At 39.1% G+C, this 13325-nt stretch overlaps 1 protein-coding gene across 5 annotated transcripts in view; it reads left to right on the top strand.

Annotated features, from left to right (window-relative positions):
• camkmt (calmodulin-lysine N-methyltransferase) overlaps positions 1-13325 on the top strand; it is a 322062-nt gene that overhangs the window by 247727 nt on the left and 61010 nt on the right. For all 5 annotated transcript variants that reach the window (XM_041178496.1, XM_041178487.1, XM_041178505.1 and 2 more), the window contains exon 7: positions 4811-4877. In XM_041178496.1, the coding sequence (XP_041034430.1) occupies positions 4811-4877 (67 nt within the window). The remainder of the gene's footprint in view (positions 1-4810; positions 4878-13325) is intronic.

The following is a 13325-nucleotide window of genomic DNA, read 5'->3' as shown; positions in this document are numbered from 1 at the left end:
TAAGACACTATGATGATTCCAAGTGCTTTCTTTCAATGTGTGTTGTGTTTTCTTTTCCTTTCCTTTGCCCAATTGTCCACTCACCTGTGCTGGAATCACCTACTCCTCTTGCCAGGAGGTAGGTTATAGTTCCAGCATATCACCCATATGCCGATTTTTCTTGTGCATGTCTAGATTTCAGGTGACTGCAGTCTTGTTGGTGATATCACTACCAAGGCTAGGTGCTGTTCTCGCCCAGCATCAATCACCCACGTCTTCGAACAGGGCCACTGGGTAGTGATCAAGTGCAGAAGCCCTCCCAGCCAAAATGGGTGAGGCCAATGTAGCATCCCAGCTGAAATCAGCCAACTTGGCAAAGGCCAGGGATGGAACCTGCAACTTTTGAGTCCATATGGCAATCATTTTACTCACTTGCCATTGCCATTCATCATTTTGGAAGAAAAAAGATTGAAAAGCTAAAGGATTGTAATTAATTATAGATAATAACTATACCAGTTCTTGCTATTTAGGTGGTATAAAATTATTGTTGATCCCTGGCCCACTGATTTTATATCCTAACCAGTTCAACACTAAAAAGCCTGAGGGGATTCTTAAAAAAGAAAAACCTTGGCTGCTGCTGCAGAATCTCTGTCCATTATAATTTCCTCAGCTTTTTCCACCTTGTTAATGCACTGTAGGGCTAATCGTTATGCATTTTGTCAGTTTAAGCAATGAGACGGATTAAATATGTAGTGTACGAGTGGTCAAAATAAAAAAGAATGTACTGTTTACAAGGAGCCTCTTTTATATATGCACTCTTATTCCACTATATATATGCAATTCAACTCCATAAACGTGGAGAGAGATTTTACTGTATCTATAATTAACTTTTTTTAGTTTATTAAAACATCGCCTCCAAGGACGCTCCTGTTTGTTAATTCAGTAGGTTGCCTCACACCTTCTCAATGTAAAGCACTGCTTGATCCTTAGTAACACCTCTGAAGAAATACTGGCAAGTGCCCAAGAGCGTTTATAAGGAAATAATAAGACATTTTTGAACAGCTTTCAGTGGAAATACACATGGGTTTACAGCACTATCTACTTGTGCTAAAGAAATGGTTTATGGACTGAGAAGGTGATATTTGGTTTTGAATCTGATAACAGGCTTTTAACATTAAGTAAGATTTTTGCTACAAGCCAGGAGTCTCCGAGATTTGATTCTGGTTTGTGTGAGTTGGTTAATCTCTGTCAGAGTGATAGTAGGAGCACTGCAATTGGCCTGAGGAGAGGGGAAAAACAGCTAGGGAGGGTATATGAATGGAGAGGATTGACCTTTGGAGTGAAACGTTCCTTTCTTCTGCAATAGCAGAAAGACTTAATGATACACGCTGTCTAGCCCTGCACATGGAAAACGGCCCCTTGGATAAAGTTATATGAGGGCGGCAGGCAGCCATGGAACCATATCCCAATTAGAATCATTATTATCCAGAAAAGACATGAGCAAATTGACTATTCCTCTTCCTTTAAAGATAAAATAAGCCAGTTCGACCCCACTACTTCCTAACCAAAATGAAGGTTGTTGCCACTTACAAGTGCTTATCCGACACTAAGAGCTAGATGAATTGAAATTTGATCAGGCTGAATGTTAGCAAAACTGAAGTCACTCATTGCAGATCTCGCAAATACCTTCAATTCACTTACCTCAATTTCATAAACTTCCTTGGCTTCTACCTCAGGCTAAACACAGAGTTACAGAACTTTGGTATGCTGCCTGCCCTAAATTTAGCTTCCCCTCCACTACAACTAATAGAATCATAGAATGATTGCAGTACAAAAAGAGGCCATGCTGCTCTCTACAAGGGCAATTTAGCAAGTCCCATTCCCTAACACTTTCCCCATAGCCCTGCAAATTATTTCCTATCAAGTACTTATCCAATTGCCTTTTGAAAGTCACAATTGAATCTGCCTTCATTGCCCATTCAGGTAACCCGTTTGATTGTAACTACTTGCTACATAAAGCTTTTCCGCCTATCGCCATTGATTCTTTTGTCGATCACTTTAAATTTGTGTCCAGTAGTTCTCCAGTCTTTCACCGTTGGAAACAGTTTCCCTCTATCTACTCTGTGTAGGCCCTTCATGATTTTGAATATTTCTATTAAATCCTCTGTCAACCTTCTCTGGTGAAAGGAGAATAACCCCAGCCTCTCCATTCTGTCCACGTAACTGAGGTTCCTCATCCCTAGAACCATTCTCGTAAATCTTTTTGCACCTTTTGTATAGCCTCCACGTCCTTCCAGAATTGGACACAACACTCCAGTTGAGACTGAACCAGTGTATTACAAAGGTTCATCATAACTTCCTTGCTTTTATACTCTCTGCTTCTGTTTATAAAGTCCAGTATATGCGCTATTAAACACTTTCTCAACCAGCCCTGCCACCTTCAATGATTTGTACATATAATCCAGGTCTCTCTGTTCCTGTATTTCCTTAAGCATGGCATCCTCTATTTTGCGTCTCCTCCTTCCTCCTAAAATATGTCACTTCGCAATTCTCTGCATTAAATTTCATCATTCATATGTTGATCCATTCCACCAGCCTGTGCCCTCTTGAAGTCTATCACTTATCTTTCTCATAGTTCACTACACTTCCAAGTTTTGCGTCATCTGCAAATTTTGAAATTGTTCCCTATACATCTAAGTCCAAGTGATTAATATACATCAAGAAAAGCAGTGGCCCTCGTCCCAACCTCTGGGGAACACCACTGTATACCTTCTGCCAAGCTGAAAAAGAACAATTCACAACCAATCTTTGTTTCCTACTACTTTGCCAATTTTGTATTCATGTTGACGCTATTCCTTTTGTTCCATGGGTTTTAATTTTGCTGGCAAGCTTACTATGTGGCCCCTGTGTAGCATTTCCATCCTCTGTCCCTACTTCTTTCTCTCTGTTGCTGGAAACATTATCTAAGATTTAATTTTTATAATTCTGTCCTTGTTAGTCTCCATCCTCCAGAAACTACAACTAATGCAGAATGTTGTGGCCCACAGACCACAAACTCCTTATCCCAATTCTCACATGTGCTATAGTGAATTTACATTAAGATCCTCATTCCTGCCTCAGATCCAATCATGGTCTTGACTCATCCTATCTCTACAATATATTCTAACGCTCCGCTTAGCTTTCATTCACTGACACTGGTCTACCCTTTGATCATCAACTTACCATCAGTAGCAAGTCTTTCAGCTACAGTTTATTCATGATTTAGAAACTTTTCCCTATACCTCTGCCTTGCATCTTTCAACTTGCCTTCAAAACATCCTTAAAATATTGTCTGTGTTATCTCCCCATCATTCTTTTTCCCTTTCCTTCTTTTGCTTAATACCTATTGTTTGTTCACCACTTTGATACTTCTCCCTGAACGAGATTTGTTAAGAAAATTGTCAAAACTCTTTAATTGCACCTTGTTTCTAACATTTCAAAAGTAGTTGATCATATTCTAATTACTGCAATGTACTGTTTGGAGCTTCATTTCAATTAGAAGCTATACAATAATGATCTGTTGCTAGCCTGTGTAAAGATGGGCACTGTACCAGATACAGTACCAGAGAAGAGGGAACTATTTACAATGTCAGCTGGCATAGAGAACAGGAAAAGAAGCTGTTAATTGGGAATGGGACAAAGGAGCCTGAGGTGCCAGGTTGTGGGGTGGTGGAGTGGGGGAGGGGGGAGTAGATTTGGGTTGGGTAGGGAAAAGATGGAATGCGAGGGAGGCAGCTGAATGAAATTGCTGATCTTGCTGATAAAGAAGCCCACAAGCTCCTTATCCTTGTTGGAGATGATAGTGGACGGGTTGGGAGAGGGGGTTTCAGGAAAAAGTATCTTTTTTCTCAGTGGATGATTCTAGAACAATGAGTGGTTCTGACAAAGGTGAGTAAGGCCTAGTAACACTTGATGTGGTCTAGCCAGATCTGGCGACGGATGGCTGAACCAGTTGTGTGCCATACAATCTGAATCCCTTGTCCTTGAGGGAAAGATAGGAACTATAACAGGTGAATGACCAGAACTGGAGAGAGTAAAGATTTTTATTGTGGGTATGGACATCAAATGTGGAAGAGGAGAACTGATTGAGCTAAAGGTACTGTGGGAAAGTTGACTGCTTGAAAGTAGAGATGTAAGTGACTTGGGGGGAGAGCTTTATCCATGGGCAGAGCAGAATGAAGTGGAGCCGGAAGGTGGTTGGGGATGTGGGTGAAGAGAGATTCAAAGAAGTGATCAGATATTACGTTTTCTACGATTCAAACCATGGGAGCAGATAGGCACAACACAAAAGAGGCAGCCATAAATATGGTTAGGAGAGTTTGCACGTAGGGAGAATTTTAGGATTACAAAAAGCCAGTGAGTTCAGAGGAAAGCAGACAAGATGAGATGGAAACTGACTCCTCATCCTGTTGATTTCATTCAGTGTAGAAGGAAAATATGAGATAAGCTATCATGGTAAGAAGCTTCCTGGTGGTTGCTAAACAATGGGAATTTCAAAGGAGAGGTGCGAAGGATGGAATAAGGTGAGGCACTGAGAAAAGGAGAAGGTACCAGAGGAGTAAAGGGGAGAGACCAAAATGTGATTTGGTAATGAGGGCCACATCGCTATCACAGCAATTTGTGTGGGACAGGTGGTGGAAAGTTTGGCTAGGCAGAGAGGCTTCAGTTAGGGGTCAAGGTGTGGCCACCTATGAGCCAAGTAATATAAACTCCAAAAGTTTCTACTTTGAATAGATTTATATGTCTGATAACTATAACTTTGTTTTCATCCTTGATTAAACAAACCTTACAGATGTTAGTGACATCATTGAAAGAAACAAGAAGCATGGACTATTCAGGGCTTCTTCTGTTTCAAGTCGGTAAGAAGTTCCTTATTTCTGTTCCTTTACTGGAAAAAAATGATCATAATTTTAATGCATTTTTCACCTGCAAATTCCATAAAACAGCATGTACCACCACTGGTGGACCGTTTGAGATTTATGTAGGAAACATCTTTCAACAATATTGAAACTATAATAACATTTAAAGCAGAATTCTATAAATATATGTAAACAATAACTGGGAAAATCACTGCATCAAATAGACCATTTCTGGGAAAACGGGATTAAGGGATGGAAAAATGGTAGTGGAAAAAAGTTGAGATCAACCAAAATGGATCAAATTGGTAACAAATGTACTTTTGTGTTTTCCTAACTAGTACAAGTTTTTTATATTACTTAAGGGGAAATGAAAAATATTATCAATGGTACACATCTTTTTTCTATAACAGAGTAAAGTGGGCTTTATGATGTTTCATTGTATTCTTTTAGAATCACAATAAATTGTAATACAATAAATACAATGAAAATCATTGTTTATATGGTTAAAGAGAAGACAGTAAGAGCATGTTGTTTTATGCAACTTATTTAATTTCATTAAAAGAGCAATTCTATTTATTTTGTCAAAATCTAAATGATTTGGGTTGGAAATAAAATAAATGCCTGTTCACTTTTTAAAATTTCTCTTTCATCATAGCTGGTTCCCTATACTCATCTCGCCTTCAGTTTTAAAGGCAGGTAAACACTGCCCAAAAACACCTATAGTTTCAATCCTGTTCCATGATCTAATCCATTGGAGGCGTAATTGCTTTAGGGTAAATTGGTACTGAGCAGTACAGATGTGTGTTGAAACAAATTTCAACCACGTTGAAGTGGTGGGGAGGAATTTCTTGTTCAGAGCCAAGAATAAAGCTCAATGAGGATATGCTCTGCACTGTATGAACTGATAAGTGCGTGCAAACCAGTAATGCCACAGGCTTGACCCCTGGTCTGTGCAGAGTTGGCCAATCTCAGGCCGCTCAGTGGTAGGGTTGTAGCAAAAACAAAAAATGCTCGAAGAACTCAGCAGGTCTGACAGCCTCTGTAGAGAGAAAGACAGAGTTAACGTTTTGAGTCTGTATGACTCTTCAGAGTGGTAGGGTTGTAGCAATTGGATTCAGCATCCCTAGGTGAGGGGCAAGTGCTGTTGTGCAGTGGAAAGTGCCAATGATGTAGAGTAAAGATAGAACCTGGTCAATTGTAATGCTGCCATTAGTGAATTGTTTGCAGGCAGTCATTAGTTAAGACACTCATAGGAAAAATGACTAATTGGGAATAGCTCAGAACTACACTCCACTTCAATCAGAAGAAGACTAGAGGAAATTGAAGGGGATAAAAGCATGAAATTCTGCCAAGAAATGGAACAGTAACTGCTGTAAAACAATGATTCTAATTTGAGGGAACCCAAAGCCTCGGGTAAAGGAATATTGCTACAGGAAGTGCATCAAAGTAATGATTAAACATTTCCTTTTGTGTATACACAAGAAAAAATAGCTGATTACAATGTTTTAATCAGTTAAACAGGTTTTAATATCTGTGATAGCTTTAAGACAATAGAGTTAGTAATCAGGGAGATAAATGCTTGGCAGAGATAAAGAGTAATATCTTTAATCTCCTTTTAGAGGCTTTATACCTGTAATATAAAGGATTTAATATTCAAACCCCATTTTAATGTTTTAATTTTTATTCATTTCAGCTCTTTGTTAGTGAAAATTAAGCAGTGAAAATATAATTTTGAGGAAATTTACTGCCTCATTAATTTAATCAGAGATTCCTTTTCAAAAAAACAATCCAGTCCCCACAGTTTTCCCCGATGAAATGATCTGTCTGGTCTAGTATCAGTCAGATTAGTATCACTTAAAGCTGTGCCGATTAAAATAGATAGAGTGTAGGATTTCTGGATAATCTACTGTGGATTATTCCTCAATAGACCTGCAATAACAGCGTCACAATCATTGATCTGCTTGCAGGAATGGCAAACGGAATAACAACACGCTAAATATTGATGTCTGTACCAAGCAGCACCACTGGCTCAAAAAAAAACTATGATTGAATAAAACTTCCTGCCACATACTAAGTCTTTAGATGAATTGACGCTTCAGAATGATTTCAAGGCCACTATCTCGATCTCAATTTTGGAGGTGAGATGTTACCTATAATCTATAGGGGTGATTTTATGAGGCCCGAAAGAACAGGAAATGTGGTGTGCCAGGTGATTGAAGTAGAAAGGATGTAAAATTTTGATTTCCTGACTGTTGGCTGAGGTGCAGATGTCAACAGCGTGTTTGTGACATGTCGAGCCTCACGTCCTGTGACAGGTTCATACTTGCGATACGTTTGCATGTCACGAATGCTCATTAATGTAAAAGTTTTTGTAATTACGTCCTACCTTCAAGATAAAGTCAGCAGCACAAGAGACGTTCGTTTAAAGATGGTGTACACCAGTGAGCTTGTGCAGCTGTGTCCGAGATCAATGATTTTCCTTCTTAAACTCTGTGGCACAAGGGATGTGTGAGAATGGGACAGGCGTGGGGCAGCTTTCATGGAGTTCAGGACCAGATAGGGCGAGTCAGGGGTGAGGAGAGGTGGAGTGAGGCTTGAAGGATTGAGGTTCGGGTGCATGGAGGAGTAGAAGAGGGATCCAAGGGAGGATAGAGGGTGGGGTCGGGGACCTGGGGCAGTGAAGTGGGAACGACCTGGTGTCGTGGGTGTGGTGGGGTTTGTGAGGACAATCAGTCAAGGTAAGAAGATTAGGGGCCTAAAGGGCAGAATCAGTATGGTCCAACTCAGGGTGTTGGCTGGCAAAGTCCTTACTAGACTTTGAGTTCACCTACAACATTTCATTTATCCCCGTTGAGAGTGATCTCAGACAATGTCCTTTAGAATGCATAGAAAGGAGGGCCAGCTGAGCCTGAAAATTCAGCCATGTCCCACAGAGTGGCAAGTACAATACTGACATGAACATTCAATAGAGTGAACAAAAATACACAACATTGTTTCTTCCACAATAAAAGAAATGTCCCTAACTCCCCTGTAATCTTCAATGCATGCCAACCATGAGGCGTGCCAGTACATTTAGATCTCTGACTAAGCTGGCCTCAACAGATAACAATGATGCATACATGAACAAAGTAAAACCAATGTAATGTGACATATTTACAAGTGAAATTTAAATTTGAAAAAACACCCGTGCCACCTTTGTGCTCTCAGTAAGCCTTATGTTAATTGCAATGGAATCAGGTAGGAAAGTTTTGGCTGTGATGCAGAGCCTCCCTTTTTGACCAGGAAGCTGTTTTATAGCCCACCTGTAGCTGTGGACTTGTCAGCTGATGGCGGGTTTCAGTATTGAAAAGCTTCCCGCACCACAGAATTGCACAGGTCTCCCGTGCATGCTGCTGGCACTTTAGATTTTGCATGTAATTGCTTGGGAAACAGTAAAAGGGAAAAATGCAGAAGTGGTGCACACTCCCAGTTCTACTGTTGGGAAGGCACACCACTGATAAAATTCCACCCTGTGCATTTTTGATTTTGTTTTTTTTCTAATTCCACCTGAAAGTTCTACAGAATTGATTAATTGGTTTCAATATTTAAATCAGTATTTAATCAGATTGTTGTTGAGTTACTCAAGTATAGCTGCAACATTGTTCTGTACATCCTAAATCAGTTCTTTAGGTTCATTGTAGACCTTGTAGACATTGTCAAAACAGAATGCTGAAATAGTTTGAAAATATTTAGTTGGCCAGATGTCACTATTATCAACACAAGCTTTTTTAAAGATAGAATAACTTAAGCGAGACTGGAGGTGAGAGGAAACCTTTCTTACAGACTACTGGATTTCCAGAAAAACAGCTGAGATTAAGACAACCAGCTTGTTTAAAAGGAGCTGGGTAAGCTTTCAGTTGGGAATGGAAATTAGGCTGTAGGCAGAGGTACTTAATAAAATGCTTCTGACACACTGGTTCTCTGCCACCAGATTAGTTTGTGGGGAATATTTTCCGTACAGGACAGAAGGCTAAGGATGAATGGCCCTGTATTCTGAAATTTTTTTGATACTTTAAGAACAGAGATTTTAATGTAAAACATTTTCTTGAGATATTAAATGGATGGATTAGAGACCTCAGTTGGACAGTTTGGACATGATTTATGCAGCAAGTGGGCTTGGTGGCTGATTCATTTTCATTCTAAGTTTTATGTATTTCTCTGCGCAGAACACTGAAATGCTTTTTAAGTAGGATTCTTACTAATCTAATAGTTTACTGTGTCTGAGTAAGCTATTTAATTACCTATATCATTAAAATTATAGTGTTTTCTCTGCCCCCCACCAGCAAACAGAATATACTGCTTCATTATATTTTAATTACTTGAAAATGTATGTTAGTTTAATCTTAGACTGCCTATGAACGAAAATTGTGTGAATTGGTTTTACATCACAGCAACTCTAAGAAGCTGCTGTGTAAATCCAGAGTCAGATCCCTACCTGAAAAACAAAGCATAGTAAAATTTACTCGCCAAAATGCTTTGATTCTTTCCTTCCAGATTTTTGATCTGACCCAGATCTTGGATTTACATAGTAACTTTTTAGTGTTGCTACGAAGTGATACCTCTTCATATTAATACTACAGCTGTAGTCTAAAGGCACATTACTGAGAGCACTGTTGCCCTCAAAAATGCAACATTTTGCAGATGAGCGAGGTTAGTGATAAATAACCAGTCATTATTAACACCCAGTACACAGAATTATGTCTTGTGGAAGCACTATTTCTCAACAATTTTCTTTTCTCGGTATGAGGTTGAAATGTATTATTCACCAGTGCAAAATATTTAAATATTCTAACATGCTCATGTAACCTTAAACATCAGAAATCAATGTCAGGGAAAAAGCTGTTTAAAAAATAAAAGAAGGAATCAGCATGTTGCAGAGTAATTATATGTTTACTTTTCCAATTTATCCAAATGCACATAATCAACAATTTCATTTTAGATCATTTCACTCAGAAATCATTTGCAAGAATTTTTTTCCTTATTTTGTTTCATATAATTTGTGCATCCTACCACAATATCACTGTTTAACCAACAGAACTTGAGACAATGAGACAAACATAATTTAACAAAAATTATTTTTTTAACTTAATTTTTAGAAAATGTCAATAGTATAGAGAATGTTTCCAGAACAGGACAGCGTTTCTCGAATGGGGTTCAAAGACATCTCAATGATGGGAATAACAGTACAGTTATTTCACATTGCTGAGGGTACTTGCTACCGCTATAGTAAGTTGTTGTCTTTACATTGTAAAGGGTTTATACTGTTTTAAATATAAACAATGTGTATCTGGCTTTGGGTGGTTTTTTGTTCATGTTTTAATTACAGCAAAGTGAGAACAATGTTCTAACAATCAACCTACTAGGGATGGCATTCAACTTGAGAGGTTTAGTTTAAAGCTGTTCAAATTGTCTCTCCTAATTGCTTGATAAGTAAAGGCACTGCCCAGTATAGGATTGAGGATGTAGACTAGGAAGATCCCAGGTCTGTGTTCTGCTTACTGATCTTGGCTGATGCTATATTACTGGTTTCTGAATGAAGCTGTTTCTTAAGTAAATTGCCAAAATGGTCATTTTGTCACATGAACCAAAATTAATTATTTAGTTATGGGATGCATCACACCAACTCCTGTTCTAGAATTTACAGGTACTGACAGGGTAGTGGCCAAGAGTGAGAATCTTAGCAAGTTTATTTTCTTCTTAGTTGATAGCTGCAGAGGGCAATTGTAGTTCCCTTACAGCTGCTTTGGTTGAAAATGGCTAACCTGGTATAGATCACAAACCTGAGACCATCTTCATTTGTATGTCGCAGTTTCACACTCGATAGTGCACCAACCAACATATTATATACCTTAAAACACTAAATAGAACCTTAAAGGTAACAATCTCAGGATTATTCCTAGTGCCATGTGCTAGTGAAAGTGGAAATAGGGAGATAGGGAGGATCAATGTATGGCTTGAGGTGCAGGAGAGAAGGATTCTTGGTGCATTGCTGTCACTGTTTAAAAATAAGAGGCCGTTCATTTAAGACACAGATGATGTGAATTGTTTTCACTCAGTGGGTTGAGAGTCTTTCCAACTCTTGCTGAAAAGCTGGTGGAAGCAGGATCTATGAATATTTTTAAGGCAGAGGTGGATAGATTCTTGGTAAGCAAGGGGGTGATAGGTTATTGGGTATAGGTGGGATGCAGATTTCAGGTTACTATCAGATCAGCCATGATCTTATTAATTGGCGGAGCAGGTGCGAGGGGCTGAATGGCCTACTCATGCTCCTCGTTCGTATGTTTGTTCTGGAGCAGGAGGCAGCAGTTGAAAAGGGAGAGGCTGTATCTCAGGAAAACTGAAACCAATGTCCTCACAGGGAGGTTCATTAGTGTGGCAAGTTTTAAGCTAAATTTTTAGGCAGGAGTTTGGGGATGGGTACCAGCATATGGAAATAGAAAAGAGGAATAAGGTGCATGAAGAAAAGTGTGTTGGATAGTCCCATAGAAATAAGTAGTATCATATTAGATAGGAGCAGACTAAGAAAAACTGCTCGGAATTCAAAGACAGATTTAGAACGTATGTATGTAAATGCACAAAATGCGATGAATAACCATGAGCTACAAGCACAATATGATGCAGCAGCAATAATGGAAACGTGGTTTAAAAATTCTGAGGACTCGACAGGGATACAAAATGTTTGGAAAAGATGGGGAAGGAAATAAGGGAAGTGGGGTGGCAGTGTTGATTATGGAAGACACTGTAGTGTTGAAAAAAGAGGATGACCTTGAGGTTTCATGGCAGAATCCTTTTGGTTAGAGTTGAGAAGCAGAAAGGGCATGATCACGCTACTTGGGGATATTCTATAGGCCTCCAAATAGTGAGAGAGACAGAGGAGCAAATCTGCAGGGAAATCACAGAGATGTGCAAGAACTATAGTGTGGTGATATTGGGCAATTAACCAAATTGGATTGAGATAATTTAAGTGTAAAGGGTAAGGAGAGGACAGAATTTCTGAAATGTGTTCAAGAGAATTTCCTTGACCTGTATATTCTCGGTCCAACTAGGGAGGAGGCATTGCTGGAGTTGGTGTTAGAAAATGAGGTGGGCCAAGTGCCAGTAGGGGAATACTTGGGTAAGGGTGATCATTATATTGTAAGGTTTAGACTAGTAATGAAGACGAGCAAGGAGCAATCTGAAGTAGAACTTCTAAATTGGAAGAGGGCTAATTTCAATGGGAAGAGAAGAAATCAAGCCAGAGTAAAATGGAATTGAAGGCTGACAAGGAAAATGGTAACTGAGCAATGGAAGATCTTTGAGGAGAAGATGTTTCAAGTACAGGCTAGGTACGTCAGTACTCCTTGGATGACAAGGGAGATAGAGAACATGATGAAACAAAAAAAAAGGGTGTTATGACATATTTGTTTATTAAGAAATATAAAATGGTTTCAGTTTCAGTTAGATTGTTTGTGAGTCTTGGTGCCCTGGGAGTCTGAATAGACTCCTGTCTAAAGGTCATGTATTTTGGCTTTTTTTGTATCTTTACATTTTTAATGAGGTTTTAGAAATCCTGAAGTTAAAGAGATGGGTTTAAAGTCGTGATTTTGGGGAAAACGCACAAAGTAGAAAAACTTTGCTGTTGCCTAGTGACAGTGGTCTAGGGAAAAGACAGAGGAGAGATTCAGTGTGTATCAGAGAGAGAGGACAGGAATTTTAAGTTCCACTATATGAAAGACTACAAGACTATTGAGGACAGTAGTTGACTGAATAGTCAGTTATAGAACTCAGTAAAGTGATAAATTTAGCGGAGATGCTACAGGAAGACTGAGTTTAGGGAACTCATTTGTTTGCTCTGTAGTTGAAGAAACAGTGAGTTTAGAGTGCAGTTTTTGGGTGTCTCGGGGAGAGATACAAGTTGGGTGGGAAGCAAGCAGTGAATGCTCAGGAATTCACCAGAAGAAAACTGTTTGCAACTGTGCCTGTCCCAAGCGAGAAATTTTTGTATTAAGCTAGTGGTAACTCTTCACCTAATTTATTTGTCTGTAAAGATATTGCTGGGGTAAAGGAATAGTGTGAATTTGGATCGTCATCTTGTGTTTGTATTGAGATCTTTCCAATCTTTTTGTCTGATGTAAGATAGTTCATTTTTCTTGTTTAATAAATATTTTATTTTTTTTGTGTTAAAAGTTCATCAGCCTGCTGTGAACTTGTTCAGTAACTTACCTTCATGGTTTTCTAAAAAAAAAGTTATGATCTATCAAGCCAGGTTTTATTCATTGAGTTTAAATTCCACCAGCTACCCTAGTGGGATTTGAAACCATGTCCCCAGAGATTAGCCTGGGCTTTTGGATTACTACTTCAGTGACATTACCACTGCACCACCATCTTCTGTGGGTCTATCAAGCCAGGTTGCACTCAGGGATCTGACTT

This window comes from Carcharodon carcharias, chromosome 2 (assembly GCF_017639515.1).
Source record: "Carcharodon carcharias isolate sCarCar2 chromosome 2, sCarCar2.pri, whole genome shotgun sequence".
Lineage (NCBI taxonomy): Eukaryota > Metazoa > Chordata > Chondrichthyes > Lamniformes > Lamnidae > Carcharodon > Carcharodon carcharias.
Note: the sequence above shows the minus strand (reverse complement) of the source record. Positions and strands in the feature narration are given on the sequence as shown.